Source organism: Solanum verrucosum, unplaced genomic scaffold, assembly GCF_900185275.1.
Source record: "Solanum verrucosum unplaced genomic scaffold, falcon-dt-bn FXZP01000290.1, whole genome shotgun sequence".
NCBI lineage: Eukaryota > Viridiplantae > Streptophyta > Magnoliopsida > Solanales > Solanaceae > Solanum > Solanum verrucosum.
Window position 1 is genome coordinate 339,066 of NW_026019929.1, and position 18,119 is coordinate 357,184.

Here is an 18,119-nt window from a genome sequence, read left to right on the forward strand (position 1 = left end):
TGTTCAGTCTTTGTTGTATCCTGATAGAGAATTGTTTGTCGTCCCTTAAAGTTTATACAAGCAATAACTCTTGAAAGATAGTGATCAAACAATTTCCAATATAGTCTATTTCATATGAGAAATGGAAATGAGGGAACTATTCCCAAATGGGTCAAAATAAGACCTACTTTGGGTTGTATGTTCATTGGATATGCTACAAATAGTAAAGCATGTCGATTTATGGTTCATAAGTCCGAACTGTCGGATAGTCAAGTGAAGGGTCTAAACGACCTTGGAAAGAACCAAAGAAGAATGTACTTATTAAAGAGATTCAGAGGCGTAGTAAATGTCAATGGACAAATTACTTCCTACGAGTTTGATTTTGTAACATTTCTTCTTGAAAATGAGTCTCATATATTCTAAAAGTTATGTCCTTTGTGGACTCATTCTCTTTAAGAAAAGTTTGTAAATAGTAAGATAGATTCAATCTTGAGCAACCATACTTGGGAGTTGGTTGATCTTCCTCGAGGAAATAAACTTTTGGATTCAAAGTGGATCTACAAAAGGAAAAGAAAGTTGATGAAACTATTGACAAATACAAAGACAGGCTTGTTGTCATAGGTTTTAGACAATAAGAAAGCCTTGTTTGATAGATAATAGCACTAACTAGGATTACATCAATTCAGATGTTAATTGTGCTAGTTGCGAAATATGGCCTTCAAATTCGTCAAAATGGATGTGAAAACATTTTTATTTTAAATGAAAATTGGAAGAAGAAATTTACATTGAACAACCCAAGGGCTTTGTGGTTTTGGTAAAGAAAAGAAAGTCTGTAAACTTGTTAAGTCATTTTGTGGACTAAAAACAAGCGTCCAAATAATGACATGCGAAGTTTGACCAAACTATGTTGGCAAATGAATTCAAGATTAATGAATGTGATAAATGTTTTTTCATTAAAGACACTCCAAATCACAAGGTCATTATTTGTTTTTATGTTGATGACATTGTGATCGTCAAAAGAGACATTTCTAACATAAATGCTACTAAGCATACGCTAGAAAGTAACTTCGATATGAAAGACATTGAAGTTACTGATGTGATTGAAAATGTACTTGACAAGTTCAAGTATTTGAATTTCAATATTGTCAAGACTCCAATAAATGTGAGATTTGTACTTCAAAAGAATGAAGGCAAAAGTTACTCACAATTGAATTGTACTAGAGTATTGAGAAGTATGATATATATCATGAAGTGTACGCGATCATATATAGCATATGCTATTAATAAACTAAGTCGGTTCACGAGTAATCTCAATCAAACTCATTGGATGACAATGAAAAGAGTTTTGGAGTATTTAAAACATACTTAAAAAACTATTGCTTTGCATTATAACTAATATTCAACAGTATTGGAAGAATATAGTGATGCAAATTGAATCACCAGGTCAAATGAAGTAAAATCCACGAATGGATATATATTTACTCTTGGTGGAGGAGTAGTCTCTTGGAATCTTCCAAACAGAGATGTATCGCTCGCTCTACTATGAAATCTAAGTTTATCACTCTAGATAAGGCCGGTAAAGAAGTTGAATGACTCCAAAATTTCTTGAAAGACTTTTGGCCCAAACCTTTTAGCTCCAGTATGCATACACAGTGAGAGTTAATTTGCAATAGGTAGGGCATGGAGCATGATGCATAACGGAAAGTCTCATCATATATGACGTAGACATAATATCGTTAGAGAACTACTCTCTAGTGGAATTATCATAATTGACTATGTAAAGTCAAAGGATAATGTGTCGGATCCACTTATAAAAGGCCTAACTAGAGAGGGAGTTGATAGATTATCAAAGGGAATGGGACTATGGCCAATAACAAGTCATTGTGGCGGTAACTCTACCTAGAAGACTGGAGATCCCAAGATCTAGGTTCAAGGAGATCAAACAAAGTCATTGATGACGGTTCAATATTGTCAAAATATTTTTATGGTCCATTCTCATGATAAGACAATGTTCAGTAACAAGGATAAAGTGATAAGGACTTTTTAATGATTTCTAAGTTTGATACATGGTATATCAAATGGTGTATCTACGGGATAACACATTTAGAAATCACCTATGTAAGTGTGAAGTGTAAGCCGCTTCAAGGAAAATCCGGTAAGGCTAGTTCTCTACACACTTATAAACCGAGACGTGTTCATGGCTGAAACGAACAAAACAATGAGAACCAAAAACAGTTCAAGGGTTGAATGTGTGACTTATGTTGTCTAGGTATACATCAAAGCTCGATGGTTCAAAGATATCAAATCTACCGATTGACCGAGTATATCCGATATATGTTCACTACGGAAAGTTCAAAGGGAAACTCACTTATCCAGAGGCAATCAATCCTTAATTACGAATCACATAGTTTTTCATGCATATATTTTAACAATAGTCATTCCCTATTCATGTGGGGGATTGTTGGGTTTTAAAGGTGTGAACAGGAAATGAAGGGTTGTAACTCTCCTGAAGAGTTGTGACTATGCCAAAAGGTTGTGAACTTTATGAAAGGTTGTGTCCTTTCTAAAGGATTGTGACCGTTTGAAAGGTTATGTCTTTTCCAAAGTGTTGTGACCTTTCTGAAAGGTTGTCTTCTTTCCAAAGGGTTGTGACCTTTATCCTTTGTTGGCTATAAATAGAGAGGTTTTCTCTCATTGTTTTGCATCGAATTCTTTCCTTCTTTTTGCATACATTTCTTACAAAACAAAATCAATCGATCGTGTCTGTGTGTGTGATTCGTTGCTGTCATTTTGAGTTCGTTGAAATTATCGAAGTTTGAGGTACCGCTACTTCTTTAATGGTTAATCTATTTTATCTCGGGAGGAATTAATCTGCAACCTCGGGTACTTGAGGGGATTAAATTTCTTAAGGACACACAGTGGGTTCTGTGGACTCGGATAGTTCTTTGTGTTTTTCTTTTCATCTTTTATTATTTCTGGTTTGCTAATCTGAATACAGGATATAATATGAACTTCTTTCTTTCTCCGTATGTGCACTCGCAATTTTGTTTCCAAATTTCCCAACATATAAACAATGGGACAATCGTGATAATCATCTTGTGAATTTCATTTGTGGTCTTTTGATTCCACCAAATATCAATCAAGTGTCTAATAGTTCCTCGGTGAGCACGAATGCCTAGTGGCCTTCCAAAATGTTTCCAAATAAGTTGAGCAGCTTCACCTGTAACAAAAACATGAAACATATTTTCTACTACTGGGACCAAGCAGCAATTACAATTGGTGTCCCTGTTAGCACTAAATCTTGCAAAAAAATCATCAAAAGGAAGTTTACCTTGCCATAGTCTCCAAGTGAGAAAGGAGATTTTAAAGGGAATGTTAGAACTCCACATTTTTGCTAAAAACTGATTCTGAGGTCTCTTGGTTCTAAGCATTTCCCAGGAAGACTTGTTTGAGTATTTACCATTAGTATTCAAGTTCCAAAAAACTTGATCCTTTTTATTTTTGTTACCAATTCCAATGGTAATAATGTGTTGCACCATATGTTCAGATAAAGTATCTCTTAGTTTATGGATATTCCAAGTACCATCAAGTAAGAAGCGATTGACTAAGGTATTTATGTTTTTTCTACTATCAGGGTAAAGCATAGCAAGAGGATCTTTACCGCTCCAATTATCCCATCAGAAGCTACTTGATCCCCAGTCGATCTGCCAAATCATATGTTCTTCTGCCTGACTTCTTACTTGAGTCATCATTTTCCATTGATGAGAGTTACCTGAGTCCCATTTTTTAGTAGTGATACAATATTTATTTTTTAGGAAGGTGGCCCAAAGAGAAGGAATAGATCTGAATTTCCACCACCTTTTTGTAGCTAAAACCATGCTTTGATCCTCCATACTCCTGATGCCAATTCCACTCTCTGCTTCGAGATAACATAGGTTTCTCCATGAGCTTCAGTGATACTTTTTTTGACCTTGGTGCACTCCCCAAAATAAATTTGCAAAGTGTCTTTCCAAAAGTTTGAAAATTGCTTTAGGAGGATTAAGAGCTGCGAGAGTGTATGTTGGGAGTGCTTGGAGCACATGCTTGATTAGAAATTTCTTCCCTCCATAAGACAATATTTTCCCTTGCCAACCTCCTAATCTTTTGATTACCTTGCTTACCATAATGTCAAAGTACTCGATTTTTTTTCTTCCAACATATATAGGACATCCAAGATAAGTAAATGGAAACTTCTTATCCATAAACCCTAAACTGTTCCTCATCTTGTTAATCCTGGTGGCAGTGGCTTTAGGAGCTGTAAGAAAGAAGCTTTTCTCACTATTCACCTTTTGTCCTGAGCTAAGTTCATACTTCTTTATTTGCTTCATCACAAGTTTGATAGATTTAGTTCTTCCACTGCTGAATATTACTATATCATCTGCATAAACCAAATGGTTAATCTCTTTTAGACACAGAAAAAGGGGTAAAATTATCATTTTGAAGCACATTATTCAGAAATCTAGTAAGTACTTCAGCAGCTAGAATAAATAAAGATGGAGATAAAGGGTCTCCCTGTTTAAGTCCCTGAGATGAAGTGAAGAAACCTGTCCTTGAGCCATTTATAATGATTGAATACAAAACACCTGAAACAAGGTTCAAAATCAAGTTGATCCAATTTTCAGAAAAGCCAAATTTCCTAAGAATTGATGTAACAAAGTTCCAAGACATTCTATCATAAGCTTTGGCCATATCCAATTTTATGACTATATATGTTACCACCCTTGTTAGGATGAGAAATAGATTGGATGATTTCTTGAGCCAAGAGGACATTTTCAGTGATTAACCTGTCTTTTACAAAACCTGATTGATTTTCAGAAATAAGGTTAGGCAGAAGAGGGTTGAGTCTTGAAGTCAAATTTTTTGAAATAATCTTATTAGAAAAGTTAGATAAAGTAATGGGTCTGAACTGAGCAAAACAATCAGGAGTGCTAGTCTTTGGAATTAGAGCTAGGCAAGTATGAGAAAATAATTTGGTGAGTTTTTTTCCTTGAAAAAATTCAATGACAAAGTCAGTAATATCCTGTTTTACGATATTCCAATAACTTTAAAAAAAGAAGCCATTGAAACCATCTGGTCCTGCTGTACTATCTGCACTAAGGCTAAAGACAGCTTCCTTGATCTCCTCCTGCAAGGGAAATTTAGATAAATTAGTGTTATCCAAATCAGTTATAACTCTGGGAATGCACTCCAGGATGTTGTGGTCTAGGACTGGCTTAGGGAGATTAAAAAGAGTCTCAAAGTGTTTGACGACAACGTTAGCAATTTTCTCCTCATTTTGAACCCATTTTCCTCTATTATTCTTGATCTTTTTTATCTAAAGCTTGCTTCTATTGTTTCTAAGGAGGCAATGGAAATACTTTGAGTTTCTATCCCCTTCTTCGAAACATTTGATATGAACCTTTTGTCTGAGAATAGAATCTAATCTCATTAGTAATGTTTTGGAACTATTACTATTAGTTTACGTTGTTATTTAATACTAAAAGTAGAAAGAGAAAAATATAATAATTTTTTCTTGTTTTCATAAATTATATTAGTTTACGATTTTCATAAGCAAGCAAAAAAATTACTCCTATAAAATATTGAAAAAATTATCTAAATACAAAACTTATTTTATTATATTCTCTAAAATTTCCTACTATTTAAATTTATTTTTTTACAAAATTCCCTACTTAACGTGATGTATCGGTCAGATACATCACTTTACGCGATGTATCGGTCGGATACATCACTTTACGCGATGTATCGGGATGTTACTTTACGTGATGTATCGGTCAAATCATCACTTTACGCGATGTATCAGAACGTTGAGGCATGTATCTGAAACCAGAACGCGATGTATCGGGACGTTTTGGGATGTATCCGGATTCCACCAAATTTAAGAAATTTTTGTAATTTGAAAAAAAGTAGGGATAACACAATGGAATTTGTGTAAAATCTTCAAAAATATTTTAACACAATTGCTATGTAGAAGTAATTTCCACAAAAAAAAAAAAGAATTTCTAATGTGAAAATGTGACATGATTCGATTAGAAGAATTCCTAGAAAACCTATGGTTGTAAGGTGGGAAAAGAGAAGTAATTAAAAAAGGCAGGTACTAGATTCTTTAGGAGGATATGACAGCAAGAGGTGCTACCATATATATATATATATATATACACACTCTACCTCTGCACTTGTAAAAACATGCATAGCCCGATATATAAGAAACATGCATAGCTAAGAGTCTTGTGTTGTGTTAACACACAAGTTAGCCACAGCTAGTTTTATTTTGTTTGTTTATCGTGAACCATCGTCATGCCTAGAGAACGCGATCCTCTCGTTGTTGGTCGTGTCGTAGGGGATGTATTGGACCCATTCACAAGAACTATTGGCCTAAGAGTTATATATAGGGATAGAGAAGTTAATAATGGCTGTGAGCTTAGGCCTTCCCAACTTGTTAACCAGCCAAGGGTTGAAGTTGGAGGAGATGACCTACGTACCTTTTTCACTTTGGTAATATAATTTTTATCCTTTTTACCTCTATAGCTTTGTTTTGGAAAATAAGTTATTATTTCTACGAGTTTCATAAGCAAGCAAAATATATTATAAAATTTGTCTTTTTCGAAAGGTTATGGTGGACCCTGATGCTCCAAGTCCGAGTGATCCAAATCTGAGAGAATACCTTCACTGGTCCGTATCGTCTCCTTCCTCCCAATTCCTTATTCTCTCTTCTTTTAATCTGTTTCTTTTTTGCTTTTTACATTCCCATAATTATATTCTTTAAACAGCTTAGTTATATGATTAAGAAACATTTCATTATTGGATTAAAGTTGTATCTATCTATCTATCTATGAATGTATAATTAATAATGTAAATATTATTTTTATATCATCACAAATCATAATAGGTACGTTACAATTTTTATTATCTTATAATTATCCTAATTGAATAAATAACTTTTACACTATGGAATTTTATAAACCATAAACCATGCCATCACAATTATTTTTTTCATCATGTTGTTGAGGAACACATGAGTGGGTCAAAAATAAGTTAAATAAAAGTGAATAAGATATTTGCCCTATTAATATTTACACTCATAAGAAATATGTTCGTCCATGAATAATATGAATGTATATTTATATTATTCGTGACTTAAAAAATAGTCAAACGAGACATAATGTAAAAGTCAAAATAAGTTTAATTGTTTAAACTCTCCGCTGACAATCATATGAATATTTTTAAATTTTGTTGTATCCATCTAAATATCTACTTTTTAAGGAATGATATTTATTTATAATATTCATATTTGATTCGTTGATGGATAATTTTTTTTTAGGGAAATGCTAAATGACAAGAAATTAAAAAAATTTATGATATTTTTTTAATTTTAAAATAAACTGATCTTTTTTTATTTTTAAATTAAAAGGTATTAAAGTTTAAAAAGTAAAAAAAAAATAAAAAAAAATAACATAAATAAAATATCATTCTAGCTAAATTTTTTGGGCAAAAAAAATTGTACTTTTTTTTTAATTTAAAAAATATGATTGTCAGGCCTAGTCATATCCTTCTAAATTGGGTGAGATTCTGCTACGCTGACCCTCTTATAATATTCCCCATAAAAACTTGCAGTAGTCTTTTAATGTGAAGGAAAAAGGGAACAGAACAAAATGTAGTGGACCAATAAATCTTGTTCCAGAATCGTTTAAGCTAGTACGGATTATTCCCTGTGTGCTACAATCATGCCAAGCCATGTCGTTCATTTTTTACTCATTTTACATAAATATCAAGAAAAATTGTTGAATTATTTCTTATAAAAATATCATTCAACATTACTCCCTCTGTTCCTAATTACTTGTTTACTTTTGAATTGACACACTTATTAAAAAAATAATTATTAACACAGTGAGTTTACCATTTTATCCCTATTAATTATGAAGTGGATGAATTAAAAATTTAAGATTTTCAAAAAATTTTACTTTTTTCAAAGTAATTAATTGAGGGTATAATAGGTAAGAAAAATTTGTCCTTTCTTGATTTGTCAAAATGGACAAGTAATTAGGGACAACTATAAAGGAAAAATGGACAAATTAGGGCAGAGAGAGTATCTAATTTGTACTCCTTCCCTTCCTATTTATATGTCATTCTTACTAAAAATAGATGTTCCTTAATATTTGTCATTTCAAAAAATCAATACATAAATAACACTAGTCTTCCTATTTTACCTTTGAGAGTTGTAAGCCTTGAAAGTATGAATTTGAAAAACATAAAAAAATTAAATAATTAATTCAATTTAATTAATCAAAATAAATTAATTAAAGTCTAATTTAAAATTTGACTTTAAGAAAATACGAATTAAGAGCACAATAGTAAACTTAATTGGTTTCTTAAGAGATGTAAAATATAAAATAGTGATATAAATAGGAACAGAGGAAGAAGTTTTACTCTTATGGTTTGTTAAGGTGTGTGCTAAATGACAACATCTTTTTTGTCTCGTAAAGTGAACATCTAGTAGGTGGTGAGTAGGGGTGGCAATTTCAACCTATATTAATGAAATGAGTCTATTTTATTTATATTTAATGACTTGGATTACTCATATTTTAATTGGGTAAATATGGGCTTCAAGCTATTTTAAGAGTCTCTACAAATATGATCAAAATGGGTAAAATATGGATATCCATATTGACTCATAATAGATCACTTAGTTTTCATTTCCACTCAAAATTCTTAATTATGCTAAAAAATAAAAAAAAATATTAATTTTCAAAATTCAATTAATTTTCAAACTTAATTGTTTTTGGAAAACAAAAAGAAGTAGGGATAGGTTGGTGGAGGGGGGGGGGGGCGGTGGGGGGGGAGTAAATTTTTATTTTTTTAAAAAAACAGATTTCTTTTTTGTTTTTGTAAAACAAAAAGAATTTAGGGATCAGTTGGTTGAAGATGGGGGGGGCACCCAGGGGGTGGGGGTGCCCGGGGAGGGGTACATTTTTTAAAAAAAAAATAGATTTTTTTTTTGTTTTTGGAAAACAAAAATAAATAGGGATCAGTTGGTGGAAGATGGGGAGGAGGGGGTGGGGGTGCCCGGGCCAGGGGATAAATTGATGTCATGAAGTCCCAGTTCACTTAGTCAAGGAAATATGAAGAGGTTTTAAATGGGTTAGAATCATTTTATCCAAATCATATTTGACTAAATTCATAGTTACTCATATTCTATTTGGATTGATTGTAACCCAAATCATTTTTGCTTAATTCATATTCAATCCACCTAAATCCGATCCAATTCAACCATTTGCCACCCCTAGTGGTGAGTGAGTGAATGCCATTGAATGAAAAGATTATCTGTTTTTGTCACCTTTACCACTAAAAGTTTTGTCTCTTTTTATTCTTTGAGTTCCTCCTGCACAAGATTTTACTTTTGGATAAATTTTTTTGGCCAGAATGATATTTTATCTTTTTAAACATTTTTATTCTTTTAATTTTAATATTTTTAAACTATAAAATGGAAAAAAGATTAGTTTATTTTAAAATAAAAAAAATATTATAGTTTTTAAAAATTTCTGACCAATTTTTTTGACAATTTAGCATTACCCTTTATTTTTTATATGCCTTTCTTAGGAATTCAGAGTTGGTATAAATAGGATCTACTTGGCTATGACTTTTTTTTTCCACTTCATTTAAAAATCAGTGTTTAATCATTTAAATTATAATTCATGTATTGAATATATAGGCTATTATACTTTTTAGAAAAAAGTATTTTTAAGCAATTAAATATTATTTGTAAATGATATAACCAAATGCAACTTCATTTTCAATTTCAAAATTTGCAAATAAAGTCAAAAAATATTTATACGAAGTCGGATGATATTAAAAATTACTCTTTTTTTTCTTTCCTATTTCTTCTTGTTATATATATATATATATATATAACTAATTATCAACTTTTTTATTTTTTTTATTAATGACAGGTTGGTAACTGATATTCCAGCTACCACAGGTTCAAGTTTTGGTGAGAATCCTCTTTTTGTTAATTGTTTGTTTCTTGTCTTCCCATATTTTCGATTATTTACTCTTTTTAATACACTCTGTTTTTGTTCTTATTTAGAAAATTAATGCATTCTTTTGACACATGAAAAAAATTAATAAGAAGAATTTTTTTGAAACTTTACGCTATATATGTATGAAGGTGATCAATATTGTTTACATTTTTTTAAAAAGAACTAATTTTAAAGGAATTTTTTTTTAAAAAATCATTATCTTATTTAAAAATTGACAAATAATTTGAAATATATATGTTTATAATAGTATAGACAAATAATATGAAACTAACGGAGTAATGATAAAAGGAATTTCTATTGAGTGGGCAATGTTGCGTTAAATCATGTTTGTCCTAGACTTTTAAAACCTAGGGAAGGGAATGAAATCTATTCTCAAACGTGATTGAGGTGCCCTATTAAGCATTCCTAAAAGATATGCTAACAATTAAAATCCTTTAATTATGTCCCACACTAGCACGATTACCCCAAAAGTTCTTAAGTACTAGACTCTAAATCGTAAATCTATTGTATACATAACATTAAAAGATTACGTACCTATTTGGCTAAATTTTTAGAATAAGATAAATTTAAAAGAGTGTTCTTTTTTTTTCTTTCAAAAATGCTTTTCAAAAACACACTTCTGTTACTCTTCATAAACACTTATTTTCTCTCAAAAGTTTAGTCAAATACCTTTATTTTTTAAAATAAACATTTTTTGAAAAAAGAAAAAAGAAAACATTTTTAACTGACCAAAGGTTTAGGAGACTTGGGCTCTGCCATATGTGTTTCCCCATTTACTTTTCTTCGTCCTATATTCCAAAAATAAATTTCCATTTTTATTTATGATTTTTTTTAACATATTAAGAAAATATGATATATATTTTTTTCTGTTTCATGCTCATCATTAATTTCTTATTCTCCAAATCAATTCCTAAAACCTAAGAGCATACAACAGTTGACATAGATATATTGTGATAAAACACCATAATAGTTATTGTATATTTGTATACCTTTTCAATTGTTTAAAAAAGAATGACCCACTTTCGTTTGGTTTAAGATCAGAAGATAAAAAAACATTTTGGTACATATATTTAACATAACTTTAATTTAATACCACAAAATTCAAATTAAAAGTGAAAACATGTGATGATGATTTGTTTTTGAAATGGAGGAAGTAGGTTGGATATATATCTACATATGTAGTCACTTGAAATGCATGGAAAATAGATACTTCAAACATATATACTATCTATAATTAGCTAGTGTATGAAAGTGAGGTTGGTTGTTTATATGTACTTTGTAGGGCAAGAAATAGTGAGCTATGAAAGTCCAAGACCATCAATGGGAATACATCGATTTGTATTTGTATTGTTCAGACAATTAGGTCGACAAACAGTGTATGCTCCAGGATGGCGTCAGAATTTCAATACAAGAGATTTTGCTGAACTCTATAATCTTGGTTTACCTGTTGCTGCTGTCTACTTTAATTGTCAAAGAGAGACTGGCAGTGGTGGACGTAGAAGGTCTGCTGATTGATATATATCTATAACTCTACTACTGCTTATTAATTACGTACGTACTACAAAAGGCATGCACATGTCTCTGTGCAACAAAATGCATGCCACTTTTTTTTTGTTGCTTTTTGTCTTTAGCTAATAATAACCACCAATCTCTACTACTTTTCTTACAACTTTATCTTTTATATATAATATATATATACTCTTTACTTCTTCACTTCCACACTACTATTAATAGCTATTAGTAGTATATTATCTCCGTCTCAAGTTGTCTAACTTAGTTTGACTTGATACGAAGTATAAGAAAGAAAAACTTTTGAAATTTGTGATTTATAATAACTTATAGATATTTGTATATAACTATAAATTATATATTTTACTAAGGATAAAATTGATATTTTAAAGTTAAAGTATTATTAAATATAAAAATATATCACTCTTTGTGAGACGGATCCACTAAAAAAGAATAAATCATATAAATTGAGGAAGAAGGAATATTATTTTTCTTTCTCCTAACAAATTGGTCAAAGCAAATTCGTTTACATGTATTCTATTTGTCCACTTTTAATTGTCATGTTGAATTTTTCGAAAGTCAATTTGACTTATTTTCAAAGTTAACTTAAATTATATTAATTCGATATTTTAAACAAAAAATTTAGATATTCAACAACTATACAAAAAGTACTATCAGTAGCAATTTTTTGCATATGAATATGATGAAAAACTGTATCGTAAAATATTAGTCAAAATTCTTATAGTTTAACTAAAAAAAGAAAACTATGTCAACTAAAAGTGAACGGAGTGAGTATAAAATTGCTGTTATTCCTCTAAAAAAAAAGAGTATATTTCCTTCTTAGTTTTATGAATTTCCGAGATATGAACTTCATTTACTTTTATTATTTAGCATAAAATCAAGTCCCAATAGAGAATCTTGAGTGGAAGTACGTGTAGGCCAGTAAAAAGGCAGCCTCTTTGTCAGCAAACAAGTTGAGTTTATGAAAACATAACAGTCATCATCCAACTTTCTTTGGTTTGTCCTTTTTTAATTTTATTCACACCGAAAAATCTTTTTCATATTATGTTGAAATTAGAATATGTACTCACAAAGCCGTAACAGTGGATATTAAGGAAAAATCTTTTGGTCAGAATGGTAAAATAACATTTTTCTTTTATTTTTTTTAGGAGTTTTCATCCCTTTTTGTTTTTTGGTGACTTGAATTTGTAATCTTCAGGTTGAAAGTGAGGGGTGCTTATCATTCGAGCAACTCTCTCTCGTCGTAAAATAACATATTTCATATTATGTTATTTTATCTTTTAATATTTTTATTCTCTTAATATTAATATCATTTTATTAAAAAATGAAAAAAAATCAGTTTATTTTAAAATAAAAGAATATTATAGACTTTATAAATTTCTGACCAAATTCTGGCCAAATTTTCTGGTCATTTAGCATTAACCGGATATTAATGTAGAGATTATATTTACCTTTAATCATAAAAAAATAATAGCATACAATATAAAGTTAGAATAATAAAACATTTGACTATAGTTGTTCAAGTGTTTAGATAATTATATTTGCCTTTGATCATGAAAAAATACAATATAAAGTTAAAATAATAAAATCTGACTTAAAACTATAGTCTTTAATTAATATAAAGGAACCCAAAGAATCTTCTAACTTATCTATCAGAAAAAATGATGTAATTTATGGAGTTAGAGTTACAGACGTGTATATAGATAGACTTGAAAGTAAAAAACAACTTTAACTCTAGGAACTTCTCTATAAAATACGGTTGCTAGGAACTCCTAATAAAATGTGTCTCCTTCCATCAAGGAAACTATGTACAAGATATGCATAATTGTCATGATCCGATAGCTCAAGTCATAATGACATCTATGATAATTCACCAGAAGGTAAGCCAATTGGTATATCCAGAACGTTAAATAATGAATAGAAGGGCAGATCTAAATAGAAAATAATTATCAACAAGAAAAGACAGAGATAAAATCAAGCAAAAATTATATACAATAGAAACTTTCCCAGAATCTGGAAGTCACGAGTACAGAGCTATCTAGTAAGAACATATACAAGTCGCAAAAGTGAACCACAACAAGCCGTCTCAAGGGCAAAAGACTAGTTATATAAGTACAGAAGGAGACAGGTTGGTCCTGGACGCCAATTGCTCACCCTCGTCTCCGATGTCTACAAGCTGCAAAAGTTGGCACGAATGATCATCGTTGGTAACTGGTATTAGGACCTGCATCACGAAAAAGATGCAAAGTATAGAATAATTACCAAAACAAGGTACTCAGTAGGCATCAAAGGCCGCCGACTAAGCAAGAAAGGTAAAAACAATCTAATAAGATGGAATCTAAACACTAACAGATGTCAAAGCGGTGTAGACACGTGATTTTTGACTGAACTTGTTTCACTTGAACTCCTCCCATTCACACGTTTTTTTTTTATTGTTTTATTTCTTATTTTATTACTTTTCTTTTCTATTTTTCTGCTCCTAAAATACTCAATTAAATACCCTTAAAATATTTTATACTCCCATCCACACGTTTTTTTAATTTTTTTTTTTATTATTGTTCTTATTTCTTTTCTTTTTTGTTTTTTTTTTCTGCTCCTCAAAACTCTCAACCAAATAGCCATAAAATTTTCAACTAAATTATATTCCCCACTTTCTCAAGTTCCTTTTAATTAGCACCAAACTCACACCAAAAAAATTATAAAAAGCAGTGTACAGTAGAGAAAAAAAGAACAGGGGCAGAGAGAAAAGGTTAGAGCAAGATTAAAAAATAATTCAATTGAGCAGGAAGTTGAGATTGAGATTTTCGTTTACAGAGCAGCTAGTTTGCATACCTTTGAAGGTTCGTTTCTTTTATTTTTTGTTTGTTATTTTATATTTATATAAGTTTAGTTTATTGAGTCATTACTCAATCAAGACAAAGTAGTGATTGCTTTTGTTATTAGGGGTGTGTAAAAATCGAACCGATCGATAAACCGAACCGATAAAAGTGTTATTGGTTTATTGTTATTTGGGTATTGGGTTAACGATTTTTTAATGGTTTTATAAAAAAAATTATTGGGTTATCGATTTGGTATTGATTTTTAATATTGGGTTATTGGGTAAACCGATAACCCATTAAGACTAGTAATTTACTATTTTACTTATACATAAATATTATATATTAATCTCAATATCTTACTAGTTACTATCTTTGTCCTTTAGCCTTTAATTCACATCTCACAATGACTTTGAGTTCACAATTTCACATTATACAAAACGTTAAAATCTAAAGTAAGAACTCTATTCTTCTTAATTTCTCTTTGTGTTACACTTGTATAGTTCTTTTCATGTTTTTTATTATTGTTTTCATTTGCATTTGTAAAGTTACATTATTGTGTTTTTGCATCAAATTTATTAGAAAAGTCATATATTTATTTTATAAGTATTTTCTTATTGGTTAAACCGAAAATCAACAATTAAGGACCAAAACCGATAAACCAATAAAAAATATCTTATTGGTTTGATTATTGGTTTAACATATTTAAAAACTGAAAACTGATAAACCGAACCAATAATACATAAAATCAAACCAAACCGACCGATGCACACCCCTAATTGTGATTCTATGATCATTAATCAATCAAGACAAAGTAATAATGTGTTGATTTCTTTATTTTATCTAATTTTGAATTCACTTATTTACTTAGCCATTGTTTTATGTTATTATCATTATTTTTTATTTATTTTCTTTTCGTGATTATGATTATAATTTGTTAATAGAAATCGAAATGACGCATCTGGGGTTGTAAATACTTTTTTTTCTAGGGATTTGGACTAATTTTGATAATGATAAAAAAAAAAAGAGAACGTTGTGTTTATGATAAAAAAAAAAGTTATTCAAGAAATATTCTGTTATAAACATTTTTAGATGATTAATGACATATGCGTTATTTTCTGAGACATATGTTAATTTTTTTTTAATTATTGAAAGTTTGACTCCAATGAATGAGGAAACAAATGGGGTGTTGCATATTTAATAGGAATAGATGTTAAATCGTATTTTTATTTTCGTGTTAGTTGGTGTTTATATTTAATGGTGTTTGAATCAAGTTATTTGCATAATTCAATAGATGGATTTCTTTATGATTGAGAGAACATGCTATAATATTTTATTTTTTTAAAGTTGGATCTTCAACTTTTGATAAAAATGCTACTTAGAAACTAATGCAGTTCTATTCTAGCAGTCTAGATTATCTTTGACCTAAACCTAAAACTTATAGCTTTTAAATTGATTACTGCATCTTTGACCAATAAATGTAAGTATAAGTATAATTTTATTTTATTTTAAAAAAGACCAATAAATAACAATAAGGTTTCAGTAAAGAATGTGGTTTCACATCTTTTTTAGACATTTAAAAAAAAAAAAAATTCGGATGCAGTGATGCACTTTGGCCAAATGATCATAATCATATTAATTTTGATTTAATGTAAATTAAAAAATTTAGACCAAAATATTAAGGTGACACGATTAAGAAAAGAAAGCAGTTATGCCTAAGTAATTGTATGTCAAAATCGAGAATGTAGTTATCCATCTTGTTTAATGATTAGTAAAATTCAAAAAATAAAAATATGAGCAAATCATGGCCTATAACACAATTTATCCAAATAATAATGATATTAATATAAGTCAAGTATAAGTTAATAAAAGCGATCGTGCTAAAATCACGAGACTAGGGATGCCTAATACCTTCCCCTCGGTAAACATAATTCCTTACCCGAACTTTTATTTTCGCAGACCATATAAAGAGTCATATCCTTTTAATTAGGGATTAAAAAGAAAAGGTGACATGGAACACCATAACTCCATTCCAAGTGGTGACTCTGAAAAAATAAAATAATCCCTAATCAATACTGTCACTTAAATTGAAAAAATCCTTTTTCAAAACAATTATTTGCGCGAAAAAGGGTGTGATTTTTTACAATTCGTTATTGTTTTGTTTGATTAGAAAGTGTATGCTTAATTTTGACATTAATTTTAAGAGTAATACAAATATATATAAAAATATAAAGTAAAAGGATATAGAAATAATGTCAGAATTAACATCGTATCCTCAATATTTAGATTTATTTTACTTTACTTAACTTTATGTTTAAAGAAAAAAATATTAGTTTTATAATGATTAGACAAAATTTTAGATACATTAAAAAGAAATTGTTTCAATCAAGAATGTGGTTGCACATCTTTTTTGAAACATTTAAAAGAAATTCAAGGATGTGGTGACACCCCTTGGTAAAATTATTCTAGTAAATATTTTATTTTGTTAAAATCAAGATGTGAGACACAAAATATTAGGTGACACACTCGAGAGAAGAAAATAGTGATGCTTCTAAGACGGTGTATGCCAAGACCAAGAATGCATCGATGCATATAGGGTGAGACTAACAAAATTTCAACAATAAAAATAAATAGGAGCAAATCATGGCATGTTATAATATATCCAAAAAATAATAATTCAAGATAAGTACAAGTCAATAAAAGCGACCGTACTAGAACCATAAGATTCGAGGGATGCTTAATATCTTCCCCTCGGTCAATAGAATTCTTTACATTAATTTCTAGTTTGCAGACCAAATAAAGAGTCATTTCCTTTTGATTAAGGATTAAACAAAAAGGTGACTTGGAACACCATAACTCAATTCCAAGTGACGATTCTGAAAAAATTAAAAGTAATCCCTAATCAATACCGTCACTTGAATTAAAAAAAACCTTTCGCCGTGCAAAAAAGGGATGTGACATCTCTGTAGACACGTAATTTTTGACCGAACATAAAGTTATACACTACTTTAATTCCTTAAATATTTCTTATGTCTAAGTTAGATATTTTGCTTTTGTCTTATTTTTAGTAAGTTTATTTAAAAGATTTGAACATAACAAAAAACATATGTTTTATTTTTATTTTAGTTTAATAAATAAGCTAGCATTTCTTATTTATAATTTATTATTAGCTTACTCAATTTTTGTTAGTTCAAAAATAATTATATTATATTATATTATATCCGAATAAAGCAAAGTGTTATGTTTGCAGGATGGACCCTCCTTGGGTTATCAAGGACATGGGCATAAATAATAATACAAGGGGAAGATCATCCCCAGGATCGTCCTACGGATCCTCTTCTAACTCCCCAGTTATACAAATGGGAAGACAGAGTTTGATAAACTCAAAAATCTCTCAAGGTATTATATTATATTATTAAAAAAAAATCCACTCCACCCCACTTCCCTTTCTACCCAACGTACACCCACACACCCCATTTCCTATCCCACACCCACTACCCACCTGCACACCCCACTTCCCCCCATTTTCCCTAAACAACCCGCACACACTCACACATTTAATACACATACACACACACCTACACTACTATAAACAGATACAAACATTCACCAAAAAAGGATCCTAAGCACACAACACACACACGTAGAAGAAAGGAAAAAAAAAACATACACAACAAAAAACATTTCAACATTCACGCAGGAGGAAAAGGAAAAAAAAGAA

At 30.1% G+C, this 18,119-nt stretch overlaps 1 protein-coding gene across 1 annotated transcript; it reads left to right on the forward strand.

The window, feature by feature from the left end:
• Positions 1 to 6,290: 6,290 nt before the first annotated feature.
• On the forward strand, positions 6,291 to 11,568 carry LOC125827810 (protein HEADING DATE 3A-like). Its single transcript, XM_049507157.1, has 4 exons — positions 6,291 to 6,510; positions 6,626 to 6,687; positions 9,963 to 10,003; positions 11,335 to 11,568. The coding sequence occupies exons 1-4, from the start codon at positions 6,313 to 6,315 to the stop codon at positions 11,565 to 11,567; spliced, it is 534 nt and encodes a 177-aa protein (XP_049363114.1). The 5' UTR covers positions 6,291 to 6,312; the 3' UTR covers position 11,568.
• The last annotated feature ends 6,551 nt before the right edge of the window (positions 11,569 to 18,119 follow it).

Excerpts from the sequence above, each read along its gene's own strand:
- LOC125827810 (XM_049507157.1), top strand. The coding sequence starts at position 6,313 with ATGCCTAGAGAACGCGATCCTCTCGTTGTTGGTCGTGTCGTAGGGGAT. Across the intron at positions 6,511-6,625 it reads TACGTACCTTTTTCACTTTG|GTTATGGTGGACCCTGATGC; the intron begins GTAATATAATTT and ends CTTTTTCGAAAG. Across the intron at positions 10,004-11,334 it reads TACCACAGGTTCAAGTTTTG|GGCAAGAAATAGTGAGCTAT; the intron begins GTGAGAATCCTC and ends TGTACTTTGTAG.